The 16,579-nt window shown below is 45.3% G+C and overlaps 1 protein-coding gene and 1 pseudogene across 1 annotated transcript; both read right to left on the bottom strand.

The window, feature by feature from the left end:
* Positions 1 to 4,938: 4,938 nt before the first annotated feature.
* On the bottom strand, positions 4,939 to 8,009 carry LOC136543697 (uncharacterized). Its single transcript, XM_066536076.1, has 3 exons — positions 7,323 to 8,009; positions 6,574 to 6,734; positions 4,939 to 5,218 (listed from the first exon to the last, which is right to left on the bottom strand). The coding sequence occupies exons 1-3, from the start codon at positions 8,007 to 8,009 to the stop codon at positions 4,939 to 4,941; spliced, it is 1,128 nt and encodes a 375-aa protein (XP_066392173.1).
* A 5,820-nt stretch (positions 8,010 to 13,829) lies between these two features.
* Positions 13,830 to 14,809, bottom strand: LOC136543695 (uncharacterized; annotated as a pseudogene).
* Between the last annotated feature and the right edge of the window lie 1,770 nt (positions 14,810 to 16,579).

Raw genomic sequence — 16,579 nt, 5'->3', positions numbered from 1 at the left:
TGAGGTCTCTTTGGCAGTTGTCAGTCAACTCGGGGCCAAGCTCGCGAGTGCAGATCGAGGCCAAGCCTCAGAAGTGACTGTTGGCAGTTGATTCTTGTTAGTGCAGTTGTTCTTTTCAGCTCCATCAGATGGCTCGTGTCAAGAATGTTGGAGGTGGTCTCAGTGATGAGGATCTAAGGCCCCCACCTCGCCTGCCTTCTGAGGCAAAAGGCAAGGCGGTGAAGAAGCTTGCAATGAAGAAGCGCAAGTATCCAGATGCTGACATAGAGAGAGCAGCAGCAGTGGTAGCCGCCGTAGACCATGCAGAGAGAGGAGGTGCTCAAAGTGGTGTTGTTATTGCAGATCAACTTTCACCAGCTCAGAGGGCTGCTGTCTAGGAGGTTGAGCATCGTCATGGTGGTCCAGCTGGGATAGCCATGGTTGGAGGATGGTGTGTTGCTATTGATGAGAGTAAGCCTCAGGGGGAGTCACAGTAGTAGGCACAACAGACAGAGCAGACTCAGGAGGGAGTGCAGTCAAAGGAGACAGAGCAGGCACCTTAGCCACAGTTACGCCGCTCTAGTCATACTCGTACCTAGGTGACACCGAGGGCAGAGACACAGCGGAGGGGTTCTCATCCACCTCCTAGACCATAGGGTCTGTCTGTAGTGACTCATCTAGATTTGAGGGCCGCCATGGCCAAACAGGTTCAACAGCTCAGATTTGTGCAGTTTGAGGAGTGGTTCCCTCCGAGGAGGGGTGAGCGTACTTTAGAGGGCTTCTACACACCACTGTAGGAAGGTTTTATAATGCATATCTTAACAGTGGGGCAACATTCAGGTCTTAGAGGTTGTGCAACATTGAGTCCATTGTAGCAGCAGCAGGAGAGCATATTTGCCCTTACCTATCTTACTTGCTAGGGGTGACATACTTACTTGGACAGATAGGTAGATATATTCCATCTTGGGTCCGTGAGTTCTATGCTACACTTTGGATTGACCCTTAGCATAGATTCATTCACTTTGCATTCAGAGGCAGAGACTACAAGCTGATGAGCTTCAGGGTCAGGGAGATACTCAGGCTTCAGGAGCAGCCCATCTGGCTACATGAGGTTTGCTATGGTCAGACAGTGCCTTCTAGACGCCCTCATGGCGGTATGGTGTCTCCTACAGATTTGATCCGCCATTGCTTCACAGAGCCATTCGGTGAAGGGTCGAGCAGGACACCTAGTGACCTCACACCTACAGCTAGAGTGCTTGATGCTATCATGAGGAGGACCCTACTTCCGAGGATGGGATATCGCGAGGGTTTGACTCGCATTTAGTTATGGCTACTGAATACCCTGATGCAGCAGACTGTCTTTGATATTTGGGATCTCTTACTATCAGAGATGGGGGACACTATTGCAGAGGGGTTCAGAGGTCACCGACAGTTGCCCTATGCTCATTGGATTACATTCTTGATTCATAGAGCAGTTACAGTGAGGCCACCTAAGATGCTAGCAGAGTATAGTGGTGCTACTACAGAGTTTCCTGCCTATAACATGACTCAGATGCTCCATCACAGTAGGTCGAGTGCACCTAGCCTGCCGCGCCGTTTCCCAAAGGTGCCAGAGACTGTAGCCCAGTAGGATGAGACTATCAAGGGCATTGCAGCTACAGAGGAGGAGTAGTTAGATGCTCAGCAGGAGGGGATGGTCGAGAGCACCCTAGTGATAGCTTAGATGATGACTACCAGGATATCCCTTAGATGCCTCCACGACGACATGACCATGAGGCTGGTAGCTCTAGTTTAGCTCCACCTGCACCACAGATAGACCCCGCTCTACTTGCTATCCTTTAGTGGATGAGGCAGGATCAGGCTCGCTAGGCTCAGGAGACCGCTGCTATATTTGCATAGTTTCAGACCAGGCAGGATGAGTTCCAGCGATAGCAGCAGGTGATCCAGTAGCAGCAGCAGGCCATGCATCAGCAGCAGCTCCTTATGCAGTAGTAGTTACTTAGATTTATGCAGCATGTAGTTACTGCTACTGGGGCTCCACCACCACAGCCTTCACCCTAGATTGGCCATCCTACCACCACTTCTATGACTCTAGCTTTACAGCCTAGTAGGCTTCAGAGTCAGGGACAGCCAGCAGCATAGTTTCCTTCACATACAGAGCAGGTGTCCCAGTGGTTTGCCTCGCCAGTGCGAGCCCCGTAGTTCACACCTTTATAGATGGGCTTCACATCGGCTCAGACTTCCTCGCTGCTTGAGCCAGATACTACAGTCTCTAAGAGCCTTGGTGCTACCTTCAATGAGTTGACAGGGCAGCCTACTCTGTCATATCTACATGTCCCTGGTCCTTCCATAGTTGCACCTATAACTAGGACTATAGAGACGCTCCCTTTGTTAGTTGCATCATCAGAGCCACCTGCTATAGTCATACCTGCAGAGTCTCAGGCCGCACCAGTTCCTGATCCGACCCAGACCGCTTCAGTGTCACTTCCAGCTATAGAGGGTCATACAGCTCAGAGCTCAGGGTCAGATGATGATGGCACACAGTTCCAGCTCGCTCCTCGTACCTCAGCATCTGACTTGTCCGCTGCAGCCCCGCTGACTGACCCTTAGGTTTTGGTGTTTGACACCAAAGGGAGAGAGGGATTGAGTATGTTAGACTTAGGGGGAGCAACTTATCTAGGAGGAGCTTAGCTTATCTATTATATTATGGTTTTTTATGTGTGATACACTATTATGCATTCATGTGTTTACTTTCATGCATCGAACTAATATCTATGTGATCATGATATTTATGTGATATGTGACATGTGTGCTGTCTACTTTGAATTATTTATATGTCATATCACTTGTGTTATGCTCATTTGCTTTGCTTTTGCATTTTACTCCGATGCAAATGAGCTTTATTACTTGTACTCATGCTTATTTCATATCTTTTGAGTACATTATGTTGGCTTAGGTCATATAAGCTTGCCTAACTCTTTTGTTCTTATTGTCAAAAGCTTATATGAACCAAGCATGTTAAAAACCTCATCTCTTTCACATACTCGAGGTGGTATTATCATCAATCAACAAAAAGGGGGAGATTGAAAGCATCTAGGCCCCTAGTTGGGTTTTGGTGATTAATGACAATACAAGATTATTGTGACTAATGTGTGTTTTGTAGATGCAATTAAGTTAGGTCATGGTAATGGCAATTGATTGGGCAATCATGGTTGTCATGCACCTACGATGGAAATTGTTTTGGTTTTCAAAGGATGGACGATAAGGTAAAGGTTGGACTAGTTCTAAGTGTCGTTTGGAGTTGAAGAGACACTAAGAGTAGTTTAGGACTTTGTTTTTCCTTTGGTCATACTATTAAGGGGGTATGGACGGGTAGCTTGACCTAGATGAGTCTAGTATGTTAGGTGTGGTGCACACTTGTCAAATCTAGCACTAGATAGCTCCTAAAAAGCCCTTAGATCAATTTGAGCAAACTTCATTCATATATGATTGCGAGATGGAAGTGAATGGAGGGTCAAATGCTGACCAAACGCTAGTTCTGGTGTGACCGGACGCTAGCGCAGAGTCCAGTCAGTTCATTTGATCAAGGTGAAGTTGTCTGGTGCGACCAAATGCTAAGAGGTGAGCGACCAGACGCTGGGTGCCAGCGTCTGGTCGACTCCAGTAAGGTTCCTGAGAGCGGTTTTCATGATCGGATGCGTCCAGTCAGTGCTAACCGGATGCTGCTCAGCGTTCGGTCACCACTTAACTGCTCGGTTTTGGGTGAACTGACTGGAGCATCCAGTCAACCTGATCGGAGCGTCCGGTCACCCCACAAAGGCACATAACGGTTCGTTTTGAATGAGGGGTTATAAATACTTCCTCTATTCACTTAAGAGATCACTTTTGCTCATTCCAACAACTAAGAAACACCCTTGAGAGTGCCAAGAAGAGCAAGGTTCTAGTGAGGTGATTGAGATTTGAGAATCCAAGAGAGAGGCCTCATTAGTGAAAGCAAGAGTAGCAAAGTGTGCATCCCCCCTTCTCATTAGGCTTGTCATGGTCAAGTGAGAGTTTGTGCTTGTTGCTCTTGGTAATCGCCATCACCTAGATGGCTTGGTGGTGATTGGGAGCTTGGTGATCATCCGATGAAGCTTGTGGATGACCCAACTCAAGTTGTGAGTGGTTGTGGGTGATTCACCATGATGGAGTGTCGAAGAATCAACCCGTAGAGAGAACTTGATCCTTGTGCGGATCAAGGGGGAGCTACACCCTTGTGCGGGTACTCCAACGAGGACTAGTGGGGAGTGGTGACTCTCCGATACCTTGGCAAAACATCACCGCGTTCCTCCTTCTCTCTTTACTTTAAGCATTTACTTTGAGCAATTTAATTCTTGTCTTTACATTCATAGAATTGCCATGCTAGAGTAGGATTGGAACATAGGTTGCTAAACTTTTGTGTGTTAGAACAATAGAAACACTTTCTAGGCACAAGGGGTGAAGTGGGCTAACCGTAGGATTTAATTATTGCAAAGAATTTTAGAATTAGCCCAATTCACCCCCCCTCTTGGGCATCTTGATCCTTTCATACCTGATGTCATGGCCCATGAGTTTGAGTGCCCACTTGGAAATCTGTCCCGCGGCGTCGTGGTTGTGGACGATGTCTCCGAGCGGGTATGAAGTGACGACCGTGACCTTGTGGTCGGTGAAGTAGTGCAGGAGCTTCCAGGTCGCCATCAGCACGACATATAGGAGTTTCTGCACCTAGGGGTACCAGACCTTGGAGTTAGTGAGTACCTCCTCGATGAAGTATATGGGTCACTAGACCTTAAGGTGGTGTCCCGGCTCCTCCCTTTCGACAACTAGGGTGGCGCTCACCACATGGTTGCTCGCTGCAATGTAGAGGAGGAGGGGTTCTCCCCGTTTAAGAGCGACGAGGATTGGGGCCAATGCCAGTGATGCTTTGAGGCTCTCCAAAGCCTACTGAGCTTCCTCGGTCCAGATGAAGGCGTCCATCTTTTTGAGGAGCTTGTAGAGTGGCATCCCCCATTCACTGAGCCAAGAGATGAATTGGCTCAGGGTAGCTTGACAGCCGATGAGCCTTTGTACGCCCTTGACGTTGCGTATAGGGCCCATGTTGGAGATGGCCGTGATCTTTTTGGGGTTGGCCTTGATGCAGCACTCGGACATAATGTATCCAAGCAGCTTCCCTTTTGGAACCCCATAAACACATTTCTCGAAATTCAATTTGATGTTGAACCTTTGAAGGTTCGCAAATGTTGTGGCCAAGTTTGTGATCAAGTCGCAAGCTTGAGCCGTTTTGACCACTATGTCATCAACATAGACGGCGATTGTTGGTTTCGGCCGCTTGGCTTGATCAGGCTGATCGAGCGGGTTGATTTGGTCTGCAAAGCATTGCTGCTTGCACCTTTGGTAGGTGGTGCTAGTGTTCTTCAGACCGAAAGGCATGGTTATGTAATAGTACGAACCATATGGGGCGATGAACAAGATTGCGAGTTGATCAGACTCTTTCATTGCAATCTGGTGATAGCCTAAGTAGGCATCTAGAAAGGAGGGGATCTCGCATCCCGAGGTGGAGTCGACTATCTGGTCTATGCGTGGCAAAGGAAAGTGATCCTTTGGACACGCTTTGTTGAGGCCAGTATAATCAACACACATTCTCCATTTCCTGGTCTTCTTTTTAATAAGAATAGGATTGTCAAGCCAATCGGAGTGGAATACCTCTCTAATGAATCCGGCTGCTAGGAGTTTGGTGATCTCTTCGCCTATGGCCCTATGTCTCTCATCGTCAAAGCAACGTAGGCGCTGCTTGGTGGGCTTTGATCCTGGGATGAGGCGCAGCGTGTGCTCGATGACCTCCCACAATATGCCCAACATGTCAGAAGGCTTCCATGTGAAGACATCATGATTGGCGCACAGGAAATCAATGAGCTCGCATTCCTATTTGGTCGGGAGCTGGGTCTTGATCTGCACCATCTTGATAGGGTCAGTGGGGTCGATTCCCACCGCCTTGGTTTCTCGAGTGGGCGGAAGGCCATCGAGGAGGTTGGTTTGTTGTAGTATGGGACTGCTAGGGTCGATGACTCCCCGAGCCATGGGAGCTCAGATGAGTTGATGACGACGGTGGCAAGCTCGAAATGCTCATGGTCCACGGTGATGACGCCGTTCGGTCCCAACATCTTTAGCTTGAGGTATGTGTAGTTGGGGATTGACATGAATTTGGTGTAGCATGGCCACCCCAAGATGGCATGGTAGGACCCTAGGAAGTCCACCACTTCGAAGGTGAGGACCTCCGAGCGGAAGTTGGCTTGGTTGCCAAACATGATGGATAGGTCGATCTACCCGAGCGGGTACGCCTGCGCTCCTAGGATCACGCCGTGGAATGGAGAGCCCGCTAGGCGGAGTTTTGATCAGGGGATGTGCATGGCATCGAGTGTGTCGACATAGAGGATGTTGAGGCCATTGCCTCCGTCCATCAGCACCTTGGTGAGGCACTTCTTGCGGATGATGGGGTCGATGATGAGCGGGTAGCATCCTGGTCTAGCGACATGGGAGGGATGGTCCCTTTGATCGAAGGTGATTGGAGATTCTAACCAGCTAAGAAAGGAGGGGACGGCCGTCTCGACGGTGTGTGCCTCTCTGTAGTGTACCTTGTGCTGGTGCTTGGAGCAGATGGCGTCGGATCCCCCGAAGGTCATGATGCATTCCTTGGGGTCGGGGAAGCTATCCCCGTCCTTGCCTGCTGTGCCTCCTTTCTGTAGGGTTATGAGATTGCTATGCTAGTCAGAAAACCTGTGAAAGCCATCTTGGTCATCTTGCCAGCAGGCAAGCCTCACATGTCTCGTATGATTCAAAATCAAATGAAGTTAAAAGCCCATCAGAATGGAGCCTCTTCATGCGATTCTCACTTATATGACCTAAACAACAATGCCACATATAGGTAGGACTTAACTCATTAAGCTGAGGCCTTTTAGCACTTATATTATAGACAGGAGCATCTTCAAGATTTAAAATAAATAACCCATTCACAATGGATGCAGAAGCCACAAACATGTCATTTTTAGAGATCACACAACCATTGTCTTTACTCGCAAATGAATACCATCCTTCATCAAACATGAAGGTGACACAATGTTTCGACTTAAACTAGGAATGAAATAACAATTATTCAACTCCATAATAAATCCTGACAGGAGGTGGAGTTGCATTGTCCCGACGTTCAACGCAGCAACTCTTGCATTATTGCCCACGTGGAAATCAACTTCTCCCTTTTCCACGCTTCTACTTCTTATCATTCCCTGCATCATATTGCAAATATGAGCAACCGATCCGGTATCAAATACCCAAGAATTAATATAAGAATTAGCAAGGAAAATGTCTGTAACATAAACAACAAGTGTACAAGCTGCGGGAGTACCTTTACTGCCACGATCCTTAATGGATTCCAGGTACAGCTTGTAGTTCCTCTTCCAGTGACCCTTCCCATGACAATGAAAGCACTCAGCATCAGTAGGTGGTCCAGCCTTGGGCGCAGGTGGGTTTGGCTTAGAGATCTCATCTTTAGCCTTGCCCTTTTTCTTCTTCCAAGAATTGCTCTTCTTCTTAAACTTAGGCTTGTTTTGGACCGCCATCACATGGCTACTGCCAGCACCTTTCTTGATGTCAGCCTCTGCTATTTTAAGCATGCCACATAACACATTCAAGCCCTTCTCCACCCCATGCATATGGTAGTTCGCGACAAAATTTCCATAGCTGGGTGGAAGAGATGCGAGAATAAAATCACTAGCTAATTCAGGGCCAATTGGGAAGCCCAGCTTCTCCAACCTCTGAGTGTAACCAACCATTTTGATCACATGTGGCCCAACTGCTGCGCCCTCTGCTAGCTTGGTTTCAGCAAAAGCCTTTGAGACATTGAACCTTTCAGTCCTGGCTTGAGTCTGGAACATATCATTGAGCGTCATGATCATATCGTGCGCTGCATGGTTATTGTCAAACTGCAACTGCAGATCTGGTTCCATACAAGCAAGCATAAGGCAACTCATTCAAGATCAGCATCACATGCTTTCTTGTAAGCGTTTTTCTCTACAGCAGGCTCATCTGGTAATGGGGTGTCTAGAATTTCTTCCTTTTTCTCTGCCCTGAGAACAATTCTCAGGTTGCGGATCCAATCCACATAGTTTGTTCCATTCAACTTATCTTTCTCAAGAATTGAACGCAAAGTAAATGGTTGATTGCTAGGTGCCATTTATCTACAACAAAAGTAATGCAAAATACTAAGGCAATGTATCCAAGATAGAGTAAACGATATTAAAACTTTAATATAATCTACTCCCACTAAAATCAATATCCCTCTATTGAAACTTAGTGATTCAAGACCCACAACTAACAAGTCTACTAGTGAGCTTTAGCATCACCGCAAGGACATGGTAGATTGGTAAGCAACTCTTTGCTAATCATATCACATATGACTCTTGTTGTTGGATAGCATCTCTATGCTTTGGTGTCCAACTACTCATGCTCCAAGGTCCCTAATCATTAGGATGACCTTGTTCAAGTAACCAACCCTTCTGTTGTAAGTATCCAATATGAACCTGTCTAGTCAAGGAAAACCAGTGGCACCCTAATTTCATAGACCCACCACCGATTGTACAAGACACCTAATAGTGCAAGGTTTGGGGAAGCATTTTAACTTAAACATTGCCAAGGGATCGTTCTACTTCACCATCGCATGTAGACAAAAATATTATCGCACGTGAAAGTAGAATATAGTAAGAACGGCATTAACACAGAGATATGACATGGTATAGCCCAATGTTCCTTTGGGGATCTCCATCGAACTGTTCCTCATGATGATCTTCATCTCCATGATCCATGTATGCCATCCTTCAGTGATGAGTCCACGAAGACTACCTATCACTAACGCAAGGCAGTGAAGATTACATAGTCGCGGATAGGATCATCACAATTTGGCACGCAGGCCATTACATCAATTTGACAATATCTTAGTGGCTCCAGCCATATTGTCATACTCACGACATGCAAGCCATGAATTAATTACATACATGCATCACATACACATAAGGGCTATACCAGTCATAAATTCCTGCAAAATAGAGTTAACCGATTCCGACGTCTAATCTTAAAACGCCGAAAACACCATCTTCCTGGCCTTTTTTCGCAAATCTAATTTCAGCAAAACTAGCGATGCAGGTTAGAATCGGATGTAAAATTTTTTTCTCTACAATTTTCATATAGAATTCGTCTCAATCCGAGGTCGTATGCAAAAGTTATGGCTGTTTTACCGAACAACACTTTTTCTTGCACCCCGGTGCCCGACAGTAGATCCAATCTATCACCGTTGCACATCACATGCGCTCGGCACTTGACCTAGGTTCAATTCAATCAATCTGATTGATCTCCATCTTGCCATGACTGGATTTACATGTATCACTTAACTCGGATGGCGGAATTCCGACCGGTACGAGTAGATCATTACAAGACCAACACGGTAAAATCACGAACCATGATCAGAGACTCATCTACAACCGTGCATATCTCCATACGCACTCATCCGAACCTATAACAATGCAGTAATAGGCTCTGATACCACTGTAGGGTTATGTGGATGCTACGCTAGCCTGGAAAACAAAAATTTTGACCTCATAAACCTAGGATCTAAAGCTAGTTATAGATCACGGGATTACCACTAGACGCGCAGGTGCAGCGGAAGCGACTCGATGTAGTCGAACGCGTCATAGCAGTGCCATGCAGTTGCGAGGTCGTCTCGTCCATCCCCTTCGTGTGGTTTGTCCTTGTGCTCCAGATGCAGCACCTCCGAGGTATCCACACGTATAGGGAGGAAGCGTTGCGCCTCTGGACTGCTAGGTCCACGAGGAGCAGCAGGTGCGGGCGTAGGATGGGCGGCGGCGGCTACCAAAAGGCGTGGATTGCTTAGCCCCATTGCCCACCCCACATATTTATAGGCGTCCCTAATGAGCTCCCGAGTTGGAGGCCCATTAGTAACCCTAAGCCTTGTCTAATTCGGATCCAATCCGAACTAGGCTTCCAGCCCCTTAAGCGTGCGACCCTATGGGTTCACGCACACATAGACATGGCCCGAGTACTCCTACTTGGCCATTAGTTGATAGCGGCCTCTAGCAAGGCATGTCAACTCCTATGCGTACGCAAAGATCATATCAGACGAACCACCACAAAACCACATACTTGTTATTCCCTTGCCACACGATATTTGGTCCAACTCATAGGTTAACACTTAACCCAAGCACGGCCATGCATTTCTTGATCTAATCATTAGAGTGATCCAGTGATATCTCTCTCATATATAGAGAGGGGCAAATTCCATCTTGAATGTCTATGTCTCAAAGCATGTTTCCCGACAAACCCGAAAACCACCTTTATAACTACCCTATTATGGAGTAGCAGTTTGATAGTCCCTGAGTAGGTCGTTTCACATCTTGAATACATACAACAATCTCAGGTCTAAGGACATAACGTACATGATGTGAATAGAGATAATAACGACATCTCACGTTGGGTCAGTCCAGCCCCATGTCATACATGTGCCCACATTATTAGTTTGACATCTCCATGTCTATGACTTGTGAAACATAGTCATCAACTAATAATGTGCTGATCCATTATTCATGTGTGTTCACACACGAACTCTGACCAGGGACAACATTAGAATAACCATTCAAGTAAAAGAGTTTCACAAACAATTCACATAATTGCTAATCGATACAGGTTGTCTTTAATGGAAATTCAATGAACTCATAATATATCATGGATACAAGGCAATATAATCATCTCTATGATTATCTCTAGGGCATACTCCTAACAATCTCCCACTTGCACTAGAGTTAATCTCGAAGATATCTAATACCCATAGCTCTTATGTGCGCCTCATGCTTAGGCTGTGGAAGAGCCTTTGTCAAAGGATCTGCAACATTCAAATCTATGTGTATCTTGCACATCTTGATCTCATCTCGTCTAACGAACTCTCGAATGAGGTGAAATTTCCGTAGTACATGTTTGCTCTTTTGGTGATTCCTTGGCTCCTTAGCCTGCGCAATTGCCCCATTGTTGTCACAATGTAGATTCAATGGGCTGGACGCATTCAGAAACACACCAAGTTCAATGAGGAACCTCCTCATCCAAACACCTTCCTTCGCAGCTCCAGAAGCTACAATGTACTCGGCCTCTGTTGTAGAATCGGTCACCGTCTCCTGCTTGGAACTTTTCCAACTTACAGCACCACCATTTATTGTGAACACAAAACCTGATTGAGACTGTGAATCATCCGTGTTAGTTTGGAAGCTAGCATCAGGTGTAACCATTTACAACGAGCTCCTCCTCACCTCCATAGATTAGGAACACATCTTTAGTCCTTCTCAAGTACTTAAGAATGTTTTTAACAAGTGTCCAGTGACTCTCTCCTGGATCAGCTTGGTACCTGCTCGCAACACTTAGAGCATATGAGACATCTGGGCGAGTACATATCATGGCGTACATGATGGAACCAACTGCCGAGGCATATGGAACCTTACTCATGCGCTTCCGCTCATCAGCTGTCGAAGGACACTGTTTATCGCTAAAGCGCATACCATGTGACATAGGCAAGAACCCTTTCTTGGACTGTTCCATGTTGAATCATTTCAACACCTTGTCAATGTACTGTATCTTGGCTTAATCCTATAAGCCTCTTCGATCTATCTCTATAGATCTTGATGCCCAAAATATATGCTGCTTCTCCTAAATCCTTCATAGAAAAACTATTATTCAATGAAGTCTTTACGGATTGCAACATAGGAATGTCATTCCCAATCAATAATATGTCATCCACATACAAGATCAGAAATACAACAGCGCTCCCACTTTCCTTCTTGTAAACACAAGGTTCTTCTTCATTCTGACGGAAGCCAAACCCTTTGACCACTTCATCAAAACGAATGTTCCAACTCCGAGATGCTTGCTTTAACCCATAAATGGATTTCTGAAGCTTGCATATTTTTCCAGCATTGTTTGGATCAACAAAACCTTTGGGCTATATCATATACACGTCCTCATCCAAATTTCCATTTAGAAAGGTTGTTTTAACATCCATCTGCCATATCTCATAATCGAAATAAGCAGCTATTGCTAGAATGATCCGGATAGATTTAAGCATCGCTACCAGGCGAGAAAGTCTCATCGTAGTCAATTCCTTGAACTTGCCAAAAACCCTTTGCAACAAGTCGAGCTTTATAGATGTGGACGTTTCCATCCATATCCTTTTTCTTTTTATAGATCCATTTGCACTCTATGGCTCTAACCCCATCAGGCGGGTCAACCAAGTTCCAAACTTGATTGTTTCCCATGGAATCTATCTCGGATCTCATGGCACTTTGCCATTTCTCGGAATCTGTGTCCATCATTGCTTCCGCATAAGTCATAGGTTCGTCATCGTCTAACAATAACAAATCCCCACGCAACTCACAGATTCTTGCTGACCTTCATGGTTGTGGTGGTGTTTCTATTGCCATGGGTATCTCAACTTGTTCTGCTACATTAGCATCACTCGTAGAGTCCTTCCCAACTGGCTCATCTTGAACTTCTTCAAGATACACCTTCTGTCCACTTTTCTCTCTTTTGAGAAACTCTTTCTCTAAGAAAACACCATTTCGAGCAACAAACACTTTGCCCTCTGATCGGTTGTAGAAGTAATACCCTAAAGTTTCCTTCGGATATCCCACGAAAAAGCATTTGTCTGATTTGGGTGTTTGTTTATCTAACATTAGTCATTTGACATAAACTTCACAACCCCAAATTTTCAGAAAAGACAAACTAGGACTCTTACCAGTCCACATCTCATGTGGTGTCTTAACTACTGACTTAGATGGTACCCTATTCAATGTGAAAGCGGCTATTTCTAGACCGTATCCCCAAAATGATAACGGTAGGTCTGACTGGCTCATCATAGACCGAACCATGTCCAACAAAGTCCGATTACGTCGCTCGGGCATGCCATTTCTCTAAGGCGTTCCAGGTGGCGTAAGCTGTGGAACAATTCTGCAACTCTTTAGATGATTGCTAAACTCATGGCTCAAATATTTGCCTCCACGATCAGATCGCAAAGCCTTAATTTTCTTGCCACGTTGATTCTCTACTTCACTCTGAAACTCCTTGAACTTTTCAAATGTCTTAGACTTATGTTTCATTAAGTAGACATAGCCATATCTACTAAAGTCATCAGTGAAGGTTATGAAGTATTGGAATCCGCCTCTTGTTGTCGTACTCATTGGTACGCATACATCAGTATGTATGAGTTCCAGCAAGTTTGCCGCCCTCTCAGGAAAACCTATGAAAGGTGTCTTGGTCATCTTGCCCAGCAGGCAAGCCTCACATGTCTCGTATGATTCAAAATCAAACGAAGTTAAAAGCCCATCAGAATGGAGCCTCTTCATGCGATTCTCACTTATATGACCTAAACAACAATGCCACATATAGGTAGGACTTAACTCATTAAGCCGAGGCCTTTTAGCACTTATATTACAGATAGGAGCATCTTCAAGATTTAAAATAAATAACCCATTCACAATGGATGCAGAAGCCACAAACATGTCATTTTTAGAGATCACACAACCATTGTCTTTACTCGCAAATGAATAACCATCCTTCATCAAACATGAAGGTGACACAATGTTTTGACTTAAACTAGGAACAAAATAACAATTATTCAACTCCATAATAAATCCTGACGGGAGGTGGAGTTGCATAGTCCCGACGTTCAACGCAGCAACTCTTGCATTATTGCCCACGCGGAAAATCAACGTTCTCCCTTTTCCACGCTTCTACTCCTTATCATTCCCTGCATCGTATTGCAAATATGAGCAACCGATCTGGTATCAAATACCCAAGAATTAATATAAGAATTAGCAAGGAAAATGTCTATAACATAAACAACAAGTGTACAAGCTGTGGGAGTACCTTTACTGCCGTGATCCTTAATGGATTCTAGGTACAGCTTGCAGTTCCTCTTCCAGTGACCTTTCCCATGACAATGAAAGCACTCAGCATTAGCAGTTGGTCCAGCCTTGGGCGCAGGTGGGTTTGGCTTAGAGATCTCATCTTTAGCCTTGCCCTTTTTCTTCTTCCAAGAATTGCCCTTCTTCTTAAACTTAGGCTTGTTTTGGACCGCCATCACATGGCTACTGCCAGCACCTTTCTTGATGCTAGCCTCTGCTGTTTTAAGCATGCCACATAACTCATTCAAGCCCTTCTCTGCCCCATGCATATGGTAGTTCGTGACAAAATTTCCATAGCTGGGTGGAAGAGACACGAGAATAAAATCACTAGCTAATTCAGGGCCAATTGGGAAGCCCAGCTTCTCCAACCTCTGAGTGTAACCAACCATTTTGATCACATGAGGCCCAACTGTTGCACCCTCTGCTAGCTTGGTTTCAGCAAAAGCCTTTGAGACATTGAACCTTTCAGTCCTGGCTTGAGTCTGGAACATATCATTGAGCGCCACGATCATATCGTGTGCTGCATGGTTATTGTCAAACTACAACTGCAGATCTGGTTCCATACAAGCAAGCATAAGGCAACTCACTTCAAGATCAGCATCACATGCTTTCTTGTAAGCGTTTTTCTCTGCAGCAGGTGCATTATCAGCAGGCTCATCTGGTAATGGGGTGTCTAGAATTTCTTCCTTTTTCTCTGCCCTGAGAACAATTCTCAGGTTGCGGATCCAATCCGCATAGTTTGTTCCATTCAACTTATCTTTCTCAAGAATTGAACGCAAAGTAAATGGTTGATTGCTAGGTGCCATTTATCTACAACAAAAGTAATGCAAAATACTAAGGCAATGTATCCAAGATAGAGTAAACAATATTAAAACTTTAATATAATCTACTCCCACTAAAATCAATATCCCTCTATTGAAACTTAGTGATTCAAGACCCACAACTAACAAGTCTACTAGTGAGCTTTAGCATCACCGCTAGAAGACATGGTAGATTGGTAAGCAACTCTTTGCTAATCATATCACATATGACTCTTGTTGTTGGGTAGCATCTCTATGCTTTGGTGCCCAACTACTCATGCTCCAAGGTCCCTAACCGTTAGGATGACCTTGTTCAAGTAACCAACCCTTCTGCTGTAAGTATCCAATACGAACCTGTCTAGTCAAGGAAAACTAGTGGCACCCTAATTTCATAGACCCACCACCGATTGTACAAGACACCTGATAGTGCAAGGTTTGGGGAAGCATTTTAACTTAAACATTGTCGAGGGATCGTTCTACTTCACCATCACATGTAGACAAAAACATTATCACACGTGAAAGTAGAATATAGTAAGAACGGCATTAACATAGAGATATGACATGGTATAGCCCAATGTTCCTTTGGGGATCTCCATCTCCATTGAACTGTTCCTCATGATGATCTTCATCTCCATGATCCATGTATGCCATCCTTCAGTGATGAGTCCACCAAGACTAGCTATCACTAACGCAAGGCAGTGAAGAAGATTACATAGTCGCGGATAGGATCATCATAGTTTGGCACGCAGGCCATTACATCAATTTGACAATATCTTAGTGGCTCTAGCCATATTGTCATACTCACGACATGCAAGCCATGAATTAATTACATACATGCATCACATACACATAAGGGCTATACCAGTCTTAAATTCCTGCAAAAACAGAGTTAACCGATTCCGACGTCTAATCTTAAAACGCCGAAAACACCATCTTCTCGGCCTTTTTCGCAAATCTAATTTCAGCGAAACCAGCGATGCAGGTGAGAATTGGATGTAAAATTTTTTCTCTACAATTTTCATATAGAATTCGTCTCAATCTGAGGTCGTATGCAAAAGTTATGGCTGTTTCACCGAACAACACTTTTTCTTGCACCCCGGCGCCCAGCAGTAGATCCAATCATCACCATTGCACATCACATGCGCTCGACACTTGACCTAGGTTCGATTCGATCAATCTGATTGATCTCCATCTTACCATGACTGGATTTACATGTATCACTTAACTCGGATGGTGGAATTCCGACCGGTACGAGTAGATCGTTACAAGACCAACACGGTAAAATCACGAACCATGATCAGAGACTCATCTACAACCACACATATCTCCATACGCACTCATCCAAACCTATAACGACGCAGTAACAGCTCCGATACCACTGTAGGGTTATGAGGATGCTACGCTAGCCGGAAAACAAAAATTTTGACCTCATAAACCAGGATCTACTGCTAGTTATAGATCATGGGATTACCACTAGACGCGTAGGTGCAGTGGAAGCAACTCAATGTAGTCGAACGCGTCGTAGCTGTGCCATGCAGTTGCGAGGTCGTCCATCCGTCCGTCCCGTTCGTGCGGTTCATCCTTGTGCTCCAGATGCAGCACTTCTGAGGTATCCACACGTATAGGGAGGAAGCGTTGTGCCTCCGGACTGCTAGGTCCACGAGGAGCAGCAGGTGTGGGCATAGGATGGGCGGCGGTGGCTGCCAAAAGATGTGGATTGATTTGCCCCGCTGCCCCACCCCACATATTTATAGGCATCCCTAATGAGCTCCCAAG

This window comes from Miscanthus floridulus, chromosome 3 (genome assembly GCF_019320115.1).
Source record: "Miscanthus floridulus cultivar M001 chromosome 3, ASM1932011v1, whole genome shotgun sequence".
In the NCBI taxonomy this organism is placed as follows: domain Eukaryota; kingdom Viridiplantae; phylum Streptophyta; class Magnoliopsida; order Poales; family Poaceae; genus Miscanthus; species Miscanthus floridulus.
This window is presented reverse-complemented; position numbering and strand designations above follow the sequence as displayed.